Here is a 13,769-nt window from a genome sequence, read left to right as displayed (position 1 = left end):
AAAAAAAAAAAAAAGCGTGAAAACTGAACACATCTAATGCATTCTTTTATTAAAGTAATACTTGAATCCGTACCTTCGGTGTTGGCTCGTCCTCCTGCTCCTCCTCCTCCTCTTCGTCCTCTTCCTCGGAGTCGTCTTTAGAGGCAGCTGCCTTCGACCGGCCACCACGTCTGGATACCACAGAGGGGACACGCGCTGAATTAAGAGCGCCTCAACGTGAAGATTACGCAGCGGCGCAAAGCTGCAGCCTGGTCGAACACACCTTTTCATCTTAAAGTGACTCAAACACCAGCAGCTGTCAAATGTTGGTAAGAAGCACTTCTGGCTGATCGAACGGTTAATCACCAGTCGAGACGGTAAAATACAATAGCAACATCATGAATTGTGGGTATGACCAGACATTGGAGCCATACTTCACAGCAAACTCGTAGATAATTTGCACAAAGCACGGTTTTTGCAGCGTCCAGTAAATTATATACATTTTAATATCCCACAATTTAATACCCTCATTACAAAAAAAAAAAGTATGTTGGAAAACAATATGGCCTTTTATTATCTAAAACATTGAATACAACTTGGGATCGCGATAAGTGGCACAAAATGGATGAATGAGTTGACCAATTAAAGAAGATTTATTCATTACAGTTTTTGCTGAACTTAAGACACCTGCCTCAATCTACCGGGCTAGCTAGTGAAGCTCAGAGAGCTGACTGTTTCCTGCAGGTGTGAAATGGGACGTTCACTAGAGTTTCAGATCAGAAAGCTGCGAGAGCATCTTACGCTGGTTTCTTGGCAGCTGGCTGAGCTGATTTGGGAGGACGCCCTCTCCTCTTCTGTGGTGTAGCCTCCGCTGCTTCCGTGCTGCTGAACAAATGATCGCAAAAAAAAAAAAAAAAAAGAATGAAACGCACTTCAGAGTTGGACGAACAGAATGAAATTTGCCAACAGAAATCCCATAATTTGTTACGAGTGAAGATGAGCCCACATGTCCTGACGCCGTTACGTCATACTTTCTCCGTTTCTTACCCCTGTGACCGCCGCGGCGCTCTGGTTTGCCTTCCTCCCTTCGGCTTCGCCTCCATATTTTCACTGCTCCCGTCGTCCTCTTCGTCTTCAACCTCTGCCGCCGCCGCCGCCTCCTCCTCTACCCTCTCTTCTTCTTCCTCCTCCTCCTCCTCTTCCTCCTCTGGCGGAGGAGCTGCCTTCTTTCGCCCCCTCCTCCCCTTGGAAGGTGTGTCCTGATTGGGAGTGGCAGACTTCGGTGGTCGGCCCCTGCGTCCTTTTTTCGGCGGGCTGTTCTGTTCGTCCTCCGGCCGGGTGTCCTCGTCCCACTGGTCCTCGGGCTCGGCTGCTGCAGGCGTGTTGGCTGCCGCCTTCTTGCGTCCACGCTTTGGTTTGCTCTCCTGGTCGTCACCGGAGGTCACGCCCCGCTTGCGACCGCGGGGCTTTTCGATATCCTGTAAAAACAACAAACATACGTCAATAAAATTGGAAATCGCTTAAATATTAAACGCTAAACTTGAATTGCTTTGCAAACTGTTCACATTTAACTTTTCTCTGGACATGTATATACGCGTCATTTCTTCTTCCACAGGTGTAATACAAAGAATGATCTCCTCTCTAAAGCCTGGAGTTCTTGCGGTGTTCTTCTGGCGGCTCGGATCACATCTCCACGTTGACAGTTTTCTCTTTTGTTTGAACGGAGTAGAAACAGAAAGGCAACGTAGGAAGAGAGCGAGTTGGTAAGAACTGCAGCAGAGATCCTGCCAGGAGTCAAACGGTGGACATTTCGGGTATATGTCGCATGCACCTTAACCACTACAGGCCTACTGAGCTGATGATAGGCTTCCTGCTGTGACCTGTGTGAAGACGCAACCCTTTTATCTATTCAAAATGTTAATATTTTCTGTTTTTCCAATCCAGCACATTTTCCTTTGAACAGTTTTGCCTCCTGTGAGGATAAACTTAAATGAAACCCCCACCTCCCCCCCCAAAAAACAAAAAACAAACATCCAAGTCGATGAATGTGAGAAACAAGTATTCAAAGTATTAGAACATTCCTGTAAAACAAATTAAATGTATTTACAACTTATACTTTCTAATAGAAGATCCTTTTATTTTTGACTTTATTGCTACACAGATTTAGAACAAAACAAAAGCTAAATTATGTAAGCAGCAGGTGTAAAGGCTGTTATCAATGATAGTTTACACAATGTGTACTTGCTAATCCTGCCCTGACTTAAGTCCAGCTGGTGCTTGCTTAGTAGTATCAAAACATAGAGACCCAAGGATTTATGACGGGCAGCTCTCACCTGGATCACAGCAACATACCTTTTTTTTCCCCCATTTGCTGCGAGATACTGTGTCATTTCAAATAATGTTGTTTATTTGTGCAGTCATAATAAAGACCCGACGTTTTTATTATTTATAATACTTTAAGATCACACTGTTTACAGAAGCTCTTGATATTTCCCCCTGTATATCCTGTGCAGCAGGTGCTAAAGCTTCAGTTCCTAAAAATAAGTTTGTCCAATATCAATCTGAATTTTCATTTTGAAGAGGGTTGCAGCGGGAGGATCTGCCGAGACAACACGATCCAACAGTTTTAAACAAGTAACTCAATAAATTAGATATTTTCAGGATGATTATTGAATTTCTATACACAACACAAACTGTAGATTTGTGCGTATGATGACCAAGCGGATTGTTCATTCTACCTCTGTGGTTCAACACACAAATAAGACTGTGCTGAAGCTCTGTTGCTACATTATAACAGTCGTGGATCAGCATATACAGAAGTTTGAGTACCTTGTCAACACTGTCTGCTCTCTTTAGGCTGATGTCCTCATTTTCACTGTGATCCATCTCTGTGCTGTCAAGCCTGAAAAGCAGCAATGATTCATTGTTAATATTTCACATCATTCCACGTTAATATCACAGAATAATAACGAGGGACGTGATGAAGCATTCGCCGTCTTAAAAACACTTCAGCAGGACGGAGGCTTGCTGACATTAAGTTTACACACGAGTTTTCTTGGGTGCGTTGCATTTGCTCTACCTGGTTTTGCTCCGCTGTGGGGAGCCGGGGTTGGACGAGGGGTCTTCGTTACTGGCGGTCTCCATACGAGAAGCTTTACTCTGGAGCTGTTTGCCTGCCGTCGACAGCGGCTTGTTCACGGCACCCAAAACGTTGGCTGACTTGGGCTGGAGGAGAGAGAGAGAGAGAGAGAGAGATGACACAAGTTGAGCTGGACACAAGTTCCACTCAACAAAACACAGAAATGGGATGAATGACGGCCGACGCGACCATTTTAGAGGTTTTGATCAGCCTTACCTTTCCAGGAGTGAAGAAAACTTTCATCTCTGGCGGGAGGTAATTTTTCGTGTTGCTGAAATTCTGAAACGGAGAGTCGTGTTATGTCAAGAGAGCAGAAACGCAAGCTGAGGATTATGTAGGAAAGCTAAGCTATTGCCAAACAGGCCCATTAATTCAAATGTGGCAGCTATTGTGATCATTCCTCTTGAAACAAGCCCATGTTTATATAATATCTGAGTTGCGGACAATAAGGTCACTACCTGCTACCACAACCTGGAAAATACAAGTTATCTTTGTTTGTCTTTTAATTAACATTTTTTAATGTGAATTTTCCAAAAGGTGTGAATACATTAGCATCTGGCTGAAAAACCTTGTTGTTGATGCGTCATTATACATTGTACATTATGAGTCAAAGCAAAGAAAGTGGTTTACAGATCTGATTTGCAATAAATACAAATAAATAAGAAAAATAGATCAACTGCAGGGCTGTGGACAAAATATTTCATAAAATTTTGGAAAAATGCTGTGGGGTGCAGGCACCCACCTTGTCTGGTTTGGTGAAGAAGCGCGAGGGCAGCACCGGGTCTTTTGGGGACTCCAGGCTGTAGGTGGTGCTCTTAGACATGATGATGTGCATGGCGACATCACACACTGTGTAGAGTTTCTGTACAGGGAAGACACAGACGTCTAGTCAGCAGGATGATATTGCGGATGAGTCAGTTACACACCGTCCGTATATTATACACTCGGTGTATTTGAAGTGGCACATTTAATGCGTACCTCGTTGGTTTTGGGATCGGTGGGGGCCTGGGCATCTTTTGTCTGTTTCATATTTTCCACCATCTTTCTTATGAAGGCGTGACTGTTGTTCTCATTCTTGGCCATGATAATCTCAAGGACAAACCACAGAGCCCTGAGGAAGGGAAGTTTGACATCAGCACAAGATTTAGAATTTAAGCCATAATTGTGCAACATTTTCCTTTTATGTTCTTGGACATAGACTTTAAAAAACATTGGCAACTGCAGATGCAACTAATGAGTAATGGCAATAATAAAAATATACAAGCATTGAGAATTCTCCAAGAGAAAGTTGAGCACTTAAGAGTCTCTATAGCCAACATACTGTAGCTGCTTTGCTTCTAAAATGACAAACACAAACAAAAGGTTTTAATATTCAAAAATAATGGAGAACTGATGGAAAATCCCCCCTCCGCCCCCCCCCTCCTTTAAAGGCTTCAACACACTTGACTTACTCTTTAATTTCTTTGAGTTGCTCAATGTCCTGTACTTTGACGTAGTCTGGGTCATGTGCCAGGAGGTGGATGGTGTAGGGCACCACGTACTCCGGCAGCAGAGAGAACAGCTTGTCTGTTGGTACAAACGGTGTTATTATTACACGGATACCAGCTCATGACAACAGTGCTAACGACTGCTCTCTTTACACCGAGGTGCACTGACGGCAAAGATGTTTCATCTTCAGTCAAATCACTTATTTTTCAAATATTAGCCCTCAAATTTTCAGGTTTAAAAAAATAAAATAAAATAAATACACTGTAGAAGTTTATAAAATGCTGGAGGACCTTTTGTTGCTGCTCCTGAGAAAAATTAAATCCTGCAGTAAAATAAATGTGGAGATTTCCTATGATATGATCAGATTTTTTTTTTTTTTAAATCCAGCTTTATTACCGCTTATGGCAGCATGCTGCTTGAGGTACTCTCTGCGTATGTTGACGTTTTTCACCAGGCACTGGCGAGCGTGAGCCCTCCGCTCCTTAACAGGGTCCTTGGCGCACAAAGCGAACACCGCCATGTATTCCAGCGGCAGACGGAGGCGACACAGGCCGCGATGAAGCTTCTGGGAAAAACACTGTCGCACCTGGTAGCACTCGTCCTGCAGAGCAAAGCGGAAGAACGCAAAGAGAACAGAACCGATGATTAGAAAAGAGGAGGCAAGTGATGAAAGAAGGAGGAAAATGTGGGGAAAGAGGGGGCAGCAAACAGCAACACAGAAGTGGAAGGCAGATGGGCGTCGCAGAGAAAAATGATACCAACAGTTGAGCTTTATTTCAAAACAAAATAAAGACCGAATTATAAAAGCAGAAAGAGATCTGTGTGAAGCGAGGGAACCCGTGGCGGTTCTTACGTTGATGACGAGAGCACACAGCTGATACTGCTCCAGTGTGATGATTTCGTGATAGCAGGGCTCCTGTGCCAGCTTCAGCAGGGCGCATGCTGCTGCCAGCCGCAGCCGGGACATGTCTGGTTTACTGGGGGATGAGGTGAAGAAGGCAGAGCAGATGGGAGTAAACAAGGATTTCTTTTATTTACAATAAAAAGCCCAGCATCCCCCCCAGGTCCACAAAACCCATTAAAATCAAGCGCTTGACTGAAAATTACATGATTATAATCTGAAGGCGAAGCTTTCTTTGAGCTGCTCACGAGGCCAAAGAGACACACAGGACCATAGATTTGCTTGATAAGTATAGGTTTTTCTATTTACCCCATCCTGCCCTGCTCAGTTAGGTCTCCATCACTGTGTAGAATAGCAGTCAGCATCCTCAAGGTGGAGTTGCCTGATTTGCTCTGGTTGTTCTTCACTCCAAGTAACCACCTCACCATCAACTTTATGCCCTGGATCTGAACAGAGGAGGTTGGAGGGATCAAAACGCATTTTAAGAGCTGTAAAAGTGCATCAAAAGAGTTACAATATTCAGAATAATGCATCTTAGCTTTTATGCGTTATGGTAAATGGATAGAGTAAGATTATAATATGATATTTATTGAGAGTATTTTTCAGATTAAACAAACGGATAAAAACACAGCAGTGTAGACTGAACAGACTTTTAAAGAGATACTGACCTTGGCCAGAGTCTCTGGGGACACTTCCTCATCAGGAACCCAGAGTTTGGTTGTCTTCTTGCCCGGGATCTACAGACAACACAATGTTTCTGTAAGCTTACTTGCACAACATTACTGGTCTTCAGGGCAGCATTTCACGGTTTCCCCCAAGCATACATTTTCTATACATTTTAGGTACTACAAGAAGAGTTGACATTTGCTGATTGACAAAAAGGTGCACTGGCTCTAAACACGAGTCTGGTATACGTGATGTGCATCTTTATAAATGATGCGTGTACCCTGTCATTCATGAGCAGGTCCTTCACAATGAAGTTGGCGACGAGAGATTTGAGCGGTGCAGCAAACTGTTCTGGGGCGAGCTGGGCCAGGTGACCCAGGGTAGTCAAAGGAGTGATGAGCTGCTCCAGGTTAGCAGGGTCCAGGCCTTTGTGAAGGGGCTGGAGAAACACAGAACATTTCACTGACTGTTTTATTCAAGGTTAGATGTGCAGATCGACCGGTGGGCAAAAACATGGACATTATAGCTGCAAAATTGTTCAGGAATTTAGGGTCCTGAGAAAATTCTATACATCAATGTTTCCCTTTCAGGATGCACTTGACTTAGTGGTTTTTTTCCTCCATTTTCTAAATATTTAAAGCACATTTCTATTCGAATCTGAAGTGGGAAACGGTCAGTTCAACTGAAATAACACAACAAAAGGTAAACCGTGTTTTCATTTGTGTGGAACCAAAGAGATGGGCTGACTGACCTCAAAGATCTGGGCAAAGTGTGTGTCTCTGTTGGTGAACATGGTGTTGATGCAGTGGATGGCATACTTGGCCTGGCGTGGAGGGCCTCTCTTCGCTTTGGCCTGCAGTACCGGCAGTAAAACGCTTGGGGGAGCAGGCAGGAGAACACCATTAAAAAGCAGCACAAATACACAGGCGGTGTATTAATCCACAATATAAAGCACAAAAGCGATTTCTATGCATGGTTGACGAACAGAGTGTGACTGCGTATATGTTGCTGTAAGCTTGAAAATGAATAAAAGCATTAGTCTGGGAATGAAACGTACGATTTGATGTGAGGGAAACTTTCTTCCATCTTGCTGCCTGTGTTCTTGAAGATCTGCAGCGCAGCTTCAGCCACCTTCTCGTCGTCCATTTTCAGACAGCCCAACAGAGACTCAAACGTCTCTGCCGAGTGGAACGACACCGGGTGTGTGAACGACAGAACCTGTGTGGGATGAAAAACGTGTTAAACAGCACGTTCGTGTAATCTTTCCATGACTAAAATCCTCATGAAAAAAAAAGTCTTGAATATATTTTAAGCAAACTCTCGACCTGGAAAAGGCGCGAGAATCTTTTTACATCAGCATTAATAAAGTGCTGTGTTTGTGTCATAATAATAATGACTGCCGCTGCCAGCCCCACATGCAAGGCATGACCACAGGAGGGACATTATCCATCACTGAATGTTCATTTGTTCCCTGTTCGTCATTCCACAATTTCACTCAACAAGAACAAAGCATAACAGTGTATTTAATTCTTTGATTACTAGTCTTGCAGGCAGCAATTGACTCAAACTCCCCAGAAGCAGAACACACCGAGTGGAGAGCCTATAATTTAGAATTAATCCGCCATTCATCGTGTTTTTGGTACATGGTGCGCCAATATAACATTCATCATCACAATTTGCAGATAGATGCAGATACATTTGGGTTTCTTTCTGGTTTTCACCTTCAGCAGTTCCAGTCCTGCTCTGATGGCCTCTTCAGTAGGAACGCCCTCCTCCTCATCATCAGCCGTTCCATCTATGGATTTGTTTACCTGTTTTATCAAAGCACTGAGAGATGGTGGGAGAGAGGGAAGGGAGAGATAAACAGCGTTAATTACTTCACATTAGAATCGAATATCACCGGATGACAGACACACACACACACACACACACACACACACACACACACACACACACACACACACACACACACACACACACACACACACACACACACACACACACACACTACCTGATGGACTCCGTGTCGATGTGTACGGGAGCAATCCTCTCCAGCAGGAACTTGACCATTTCCAGGAATGGATTGCTGGGCTGTTTAGGGCTGCCAAGCTTTTTAGTGATGTCTCGCTGAAATGATAAACAATTAAAAAAAAAAAAACTTAAATAATGACACTGTAATGCAGACAAACTTCCATTTCACACCTGTACTTGTTAGACTCTGTAATATTCTTAGTAATGTTCTGGTCCTTTTAGTTCTGTTGAACCATAACAACTTCAATTGATACGTTACCCGATGGACTCAAATCCTGAATTTCATACTTCAAACAACGAAACCATTAAACAGTTTACCACCACTGTTGAAGTCTACAAAGTCTGAGGATTTGTTAATTCAAAAGATATAATGAAATATAGATGGAATACATACACTTCAAGTAAGCGATTACTCAAAAGAGGAAAACGATGACCAAAACCGCCTTTCTAACTCAAAATTCTGACATTATGCCCAAAAGTAAACAAACCTAGACTGAAAACTTTAAGAAATGAAGTTGCGGTTTTATTTTCGAGTGCTCTAATACAAAACCACATGTCAACTTGAGACATTTGAGAAAATGTCAACTACTGTGACATTAAAGGGTCTCAATTCAAATAAAACCAAAGCCAGTGGGGGGATGACAGCATTTCAATGCAATGATCTCAGACAGAAACGTCAATACTCACCACACACACTTCAGCCTGCTTGCAGGAGCAGGAGGGGCTGACCAAGGTTTCCAACTGATCTCTGATTCGCTCGTCATCATCCAGGACCTGAGCCAACTTCTTCACAAAGTCCTGAGCCTTGCCCGGGTCTGGCAAGTTCCCTGTGGACACACAGAAAGCTCGTGTCAATATGGAAACTATCTGAAATAACAGCAGTGTTGCTGGCAGTTTAGTTCATTTCTCCCTTACAAATGCAACGATAAGATCCAAGTTAATAATGCAAACCGTGAGAGTAACTTCTCTGAAAGAAATGCAGTTTGTTGAACTGATTTAAGAGAGATCCCTTACTTGTGATCACCATGACTTTGGCAAACACAGCCTTGCTGGATGCTTCAGACTACAACAAACACATGAACAAAACAGAGACAAACAGTTTAGAAACATGGCACAAGGGTATATTCATCTGTCAGCCTGTCTTCAAAGTGTTGTGTGTGTCATTTTGAGTTACCTTGGGTTTTTTGACCAGGTCCAGCAGGTCTTTGACATGGTGTCTCAACAGATTCTGACACTTCCACATCTCATTCAGAGCCCTGCAAGGGAAACGAATGATGAGAGGGAACCGTTGTAATGCAGGAAGAAAACACAAACGTTCCTTCTTGACATTTCCTCCAACAAGTTATCAGAACTCCAATATACATGTCTACGTTTCTCAGATCATCAAATGCGCCTCCTAAAATTTACATTAAGAAATACTTACTTGACAGCATTCGTGTCCAGTGTGGCATACAGGTAGTAAAGACACTTCATTCTCTCAGAGGTTTCCAGGTTGTGAGGGACCATGTATTGGGCAAAGACCCGCTCCACCAGCAACCTGTGCAGACAGAGGGGGAAAAAAATGATTTAAGTCAAAATAATTCGCTTTTCCTCTTTAGTGTTCTGAGCCAAAGAACTTTGGCGTCATTAACTACTCGATTTCAGCTAATGCAGAATTGAGCTGCTACAGTTTGAAATAAAACCTTGAAAATAAATCACATCCCACCACTTACAGCATCACTACACTGGCTACTGATCTGCTGGAGGGTTGATTTTAATGATTGCTTTTAAGGCTCTTTATGGCCAGGTTCAGAGCTGCTCTTCCCCAACAACCTGTGCAGCCTGAGCTCCTTAGACAAGAACCTGCCGGCTGTTTCTGGGTCTAGATTTAAGATTAGAGGGAACGCTGCCTTTGCGGTCTATTCTTTTGTCGCTTATCCCACAATCTATATTAATGGTCGTCTTATGTGACCGCTTATCATTTTTATTTATTTATTTACAAACAAAAATATTATCAAACTATCTTTTGGGATTTTTTTTTTTCTGTTGTTAGCCAAGTAAAAATGCACGCTCCAACACTAGTTTTGACAGTTGCTATATAATTCAATTCTTGCTTAATACGAATGAATACAACCGCTTGAGACAAAATGCCCCTTTAAAAAAAAAGTTTGGCAAAAACAAAAAAATTATGAGTTCCTTGTTGAATGTCCCTGTGAAATTAAAACAATTGCATCAGTCCAGGCATAAGCACGAAAGTGAAGAGCTGCCATAATAAAAACACCCGTCATAATAATAAAAAGGGGACATTTTTGGATGCCGAGGGACAATTTACTGAACAAGCAGTACAAATTCAATGCTGCCCTGCTTTACTTTCATACAATAACAGACAGTCACACAGGAACTGCCTGCTACTACACAGACTTTCCTGTTGGCAACTGAGCAGCTCCACTGCAGTAGAGTGATTTAAAGGGTATAACTACACCCACATACACTGTTACATCGGAGACCATAATGTTTCATGTTGTTTTTTGTTGTTGTTTTTCATACTTTAACAAAAAAAATATTGGAAGATATCAGTTTGTTGCATAATAGGGGTTTGTTCAAAGTCAATTCTGCAAAACGTCACTTGTGTAGATTGGCTGAAAGGTGCTGCAGGCTCTTCATGCTGAGCATGCGTAGGTGGAGAAACAAACACCCCATTTTTTTTTTCCTCTGTCAAAGTGAAGTAATCAAATGCTGCAGTGTGCTGTCTGACTGCTCAAAAAATAACAGAAACAAGTCAGACATATCAACTTGCTTATAAAAACAAGTGTGACACCCCCCCCCTTCCCCACGTGTGACAAACTGCAGTGACAAATAGTTAAAGTCTGGAGAAACTTTGCTCTCTCAATTCTGAAGAGCCAATTTAAAAACATGATTCAAGACCGGCGAAGTGTTTGGCACGTTGTCAAATTTAATGCTGTGAATTACCCCAAAAGTGGCATCATTATCTACATTCAGCGGGTTTTCTACGGAACAAGACAAATTCATCAAACTAAATTAAATACTGAAATCTCAGCTACATTGCCAGCAGCAGTGTTTTGCTCAGCACTCTCACAAAAAGCTGTGACTAAGTAAAAGAGGAGCAATTGATTCAAAGAAGTCACAGAGTCAAATCAGCATCTTCAAGGGAATTGGTTTGAAATGCTCTACCTTTTAAACACTTACTCCCGGGTATTAAATGCTTCATTGAGATTCATGAAGGTCTTACATTGTTAATATAGTTATGGAGTAAAACATGCACACAAACCTGTCATCAATGCTGTTCTGGTAGTAGATATGAAGCAGCTTGTCTTTGATCCAGGAAATCTGTTTAGAGGCCTCCCTCCCTCCTTCTCCCTGCAGTGAGTACTTCCTGTAGATTGATGCCAGGCCCATCATAGCTTCCTTACGTACACGCCACTGATGGTATATAAGAAAGAAGAAATTTCTGGTCATACAAAATAGTTGTTAAAAAAAAAGAATTTTATGGGAACCTCATAAGAAAAAGTGTCATACAGTAAAGGCTGGCGGATATAAACTTTATCAACACCGGTCATGGCAGGACATTTGCTCAATTAGAAAATTAAAAACTTTGACAAATTTGTGACAATGTATTTTTTTAAAAAAAAAAAACACTGAACCAAAGCTATTGATAGCCAAACATGTTGCAGTCCTTTATGATCAGACAGTTGGCTGAACTGAACTTACTCTTTTGTCCAAGGTCCTCTCCTTCACAAAATTCAGTAATGCATCATTGACTAGAGACAGGTCTTTCTTGGCAGCGGTTACTATAGAGACAATGACATCATGGCGGATGGCCTCCTCTGGGTCATGTGATCTGACCCTCAAGTATTCTGGGAAAGAAAACAGGAACAAATGAGTGGGATGTGAGAGGACCGGCCAGCTCTAACACAATGAAAATACAAGACAATCGCTTCTGATTTCATCTAAAGTTCATACTTCAAAAGGATCAACAATAATCTTGTAACTTATTAGGAGGATTTTCCGTCTGGTGGCATCTCCTTCATATAGCAGCAAAACAAATAATCACTAATGGCAATGGGTTTCATGCTGATATATTTCCCACCACATAAAAGCATGTTTCAGTGAAGTCAGTTATTTACCTGTGAGGTCTTTGGCCAGGTCTGGGTGGTTCATGAGACAATGACTGGCGAACTTAACACACTCCAGTCTGATGGGCACATGGATGTCATTAAACCTTTTTGGGTAAAAAGGAGAAGAAGAAAAAGGGGTGTTACTGTCAGCAACTCTAAATAGGTGGCAAACATACACACAAGGTAACAAAGGCAAATACATAAACAACTCAGCATGTGTCTGCTGTGTGCACATACTGCATCCAGGAAGTGAAATTTTAAAGAGTTAAAAATGCAACAAAGACACAAACCAGAAAGGTAAATCTCACAAAACCTCTTTTATGCTGTCAAGCAAATATTTCATGATAGTTTCAAAGACACTGACTGTTAAGAGTTGAACTAAACCTATTTTTTTCTTAGCAAAGTGAGGATGTTACAACAAACACCAACCCTGTTTAATATTAATCCAAGATTGAGCCAACAGTAGTAGATCTGTACTCATTTGAACCCCTCTGAAAGTATCAAATGGGGTTCTCCAACAGCTTTCAGGCTTTAAGGCTGTGTGGCTGCCCGGGCCACATCACTGAAACTCACCGGCCCAGGTAACACTGCCAAAGTGGCTTGTTCTGCGCAGCCAACTCGGAGTCCTTGGCTCCAAACATCTTAGCCAGCAGCTTCACCACCTGCAGCCTCTCATCATTATCATTACTCTGCAGAGACACGGGCAAGGAGAGAGAGACAGAGGAAGAAATGATGCGCCAAATTTGGCTGTGTCGATTGGACAGACACGCCAAACCATTGATCAACTACATCACCATTTTCATTACACACAATGGCAGCAGTTTTCTTTGGTATCAATCTTGTCTCGGAATGAGCCACGAAAAAGAAGAAACAGCAGAGACAAAGGAAGACGAGGTAGGCGACGGGAAGGGGCGAAGGATGAAAGAAGAAGAGCAGTACGGGAGAGAAGAAAAACAAGTAGAGATAAGGATGAGTAGAGCGAGGGTGAGCATGAGAGAGAGAGAGAGAGAGAGAGAGAGAGAGAGAGAGAGAGAGAGAGAGAGAGAGAAGTCTGTGGCAGACAGATTTTATCGCAGCTATTATTTTGAGGAGACAGCAGTGATCTACACTCCCTCTGAACAGTTAATGAGCGTTATCCATCAGCAGGACGCCTTTATGAGACACTGCAGAGGCAACATTATGCTGACTGGCTGACTGCTTTATCTTTCTAATATGAATCAACAAACCTGCAGAGAAAGTGAACATGTGCAATTCTGTGGGTAATGGGTCAGAGAATTCAGGTTGGTGGTCTGGAGTGTGGATAGACTTAGAATATCAATATCAACATAGTCATTGCTGCTGCATCGACAACAAAATGTCCTTCTGTCAAACGTCCTGATAAAGTGCACTGAGGTATATTGCACAAAACAACTACGCCATTTAAGCACAACGAGCAGACAGTACGTTTGAA

At 42.4% G+C, this 13,769-nt stretch overlaps 1 protein-coding gene across 3 annotated transcripts in view; it reads right to left on the bottom strand.

Moving 5' to 3' along the window:
• Positions 1 to 13,769, bottom strand: part of pds5b (PDS5 cohesin associated factor B) — a 29,279-nt gene that overhangs the window by 874 nt on the left and 14,636 nt on the right. For 2 of the 3 annotated variants that reach the window (XM_069720242.1, XM_069720250.1), the window contains exons 9-34: positions 12,893 to 13,008; positions 12,329 to 12,423; positions 11,913 to 12,058; positions 11,473 to 11,624; positions 9,628 to 9,741; positions 9,379 to 9,460; positions 9,219 to 9,267; positions 8,892 to 9,031; positions 8,185 to 8,300; positions 7,895 to 8,000; positions 7,231 to 7,391; positions 6,925 to 7,048; positions 6,454 to 6,612; positions 6,176 to 6,244; positions 5,817 to 5,953; positions 5,460 to 5,583; positions 5,003 to 5,207; positions 4,570 to 4,684; positions 4,097 to 4,229; positions 3,861 to 3,980; positions 3,335 to 3,397; positions 3,059 to 3,204; positions 2,809 to 2,881; positions 1,027 to 1,457; positions 781 to 864; positions 74 to 170 (exon numbers count right to left, since the gene is read on the bottom strand). In XM_069720242.1, coding sequence (XP_069576343.1) covers positions 74 to 170; positions 781 to 864; positions 1,027 to 1,457; positions 2,809 to 2,881; positions 3,059 to 3,204; positions 3,335 to 3,397; positions 3,861 to 3,980; positions 4,097 to 4,229; positions 4,570 to 4,684; positions 5,003 to 5,207; positions 5,460 to 5,583; positions 5,817 to 5,953; positions 6,176 to 6,244; positions 6,454 to 6,612; positions 6,925 to 7,048; positions 7,231 to 7,391; positions 7,895 to 8,000; positions 8,185 to 8,300; positions 8,892 to 9,031; positions 9,219 to 9,267; positions 9,379 to 9,460; positions 9,628 to 9,741; positions 11,473 to 11,624; positions 11,913 to 12,058; positions 12,329 to 12,423; positions 12,893 to 13,008 — 3,357 coding nt within the window. The remainder of the gene's footprint in view (positions 1 to 73; positions 171 to 780; positions 865 to 1,026; positions 1,458 to 2,808; positions 2,882 to 3,058; positions 3,205 to 3,334; positions 3,398 to 3,860; positions 3,981 to 4,096; positions 4,230 to 4,569; positions 4,685 to 5,002; positions 5,208 to 5,459; positions 5,584 to 5,816; positions 5,954 to 6,175; positions 6,245 to 6,453; positions 6,613 to 6,924; positions 7,049 to 7,230; positions 7,392 to 7,894; positions 8,001 to 8,184; positions 8,301 to 8,891; positions 9,032 to 9,218; positions 9,268 to 9,378; positions 9,461 to 9,627; positions 9,742 to 11,472; positions 11,625 to 11,912; positions 12,059 to 12,328; positions 12,424 to 12,892; positions 13,009 to 13,769) is intronic. The other variant, XM_069720258.1, reaches the window with a different exon arrangement.

Source organism: Brachyistius frenatus, unplaced genomic scaffold (assembly GCF_029030835.1).
Source record: "Brachyistius frenatus isolate BFR_SWC_R1_liver_20210118 unplaced genomic scaffold, ASM2903083v1 Contig_5, whole genome shotgun sequence".
In the NCBI taxonomy this organism is placed as follows: Eukaryota; Metazoa; Chordata; class Actinopteri; family Embiotocidae; genus Brachyistius; species Brachyistius frenatus.
Note: the sequence above shows the minus strand (reverse complement) of the source record. Positions and strands in the feature narration are given on the sequence as shown.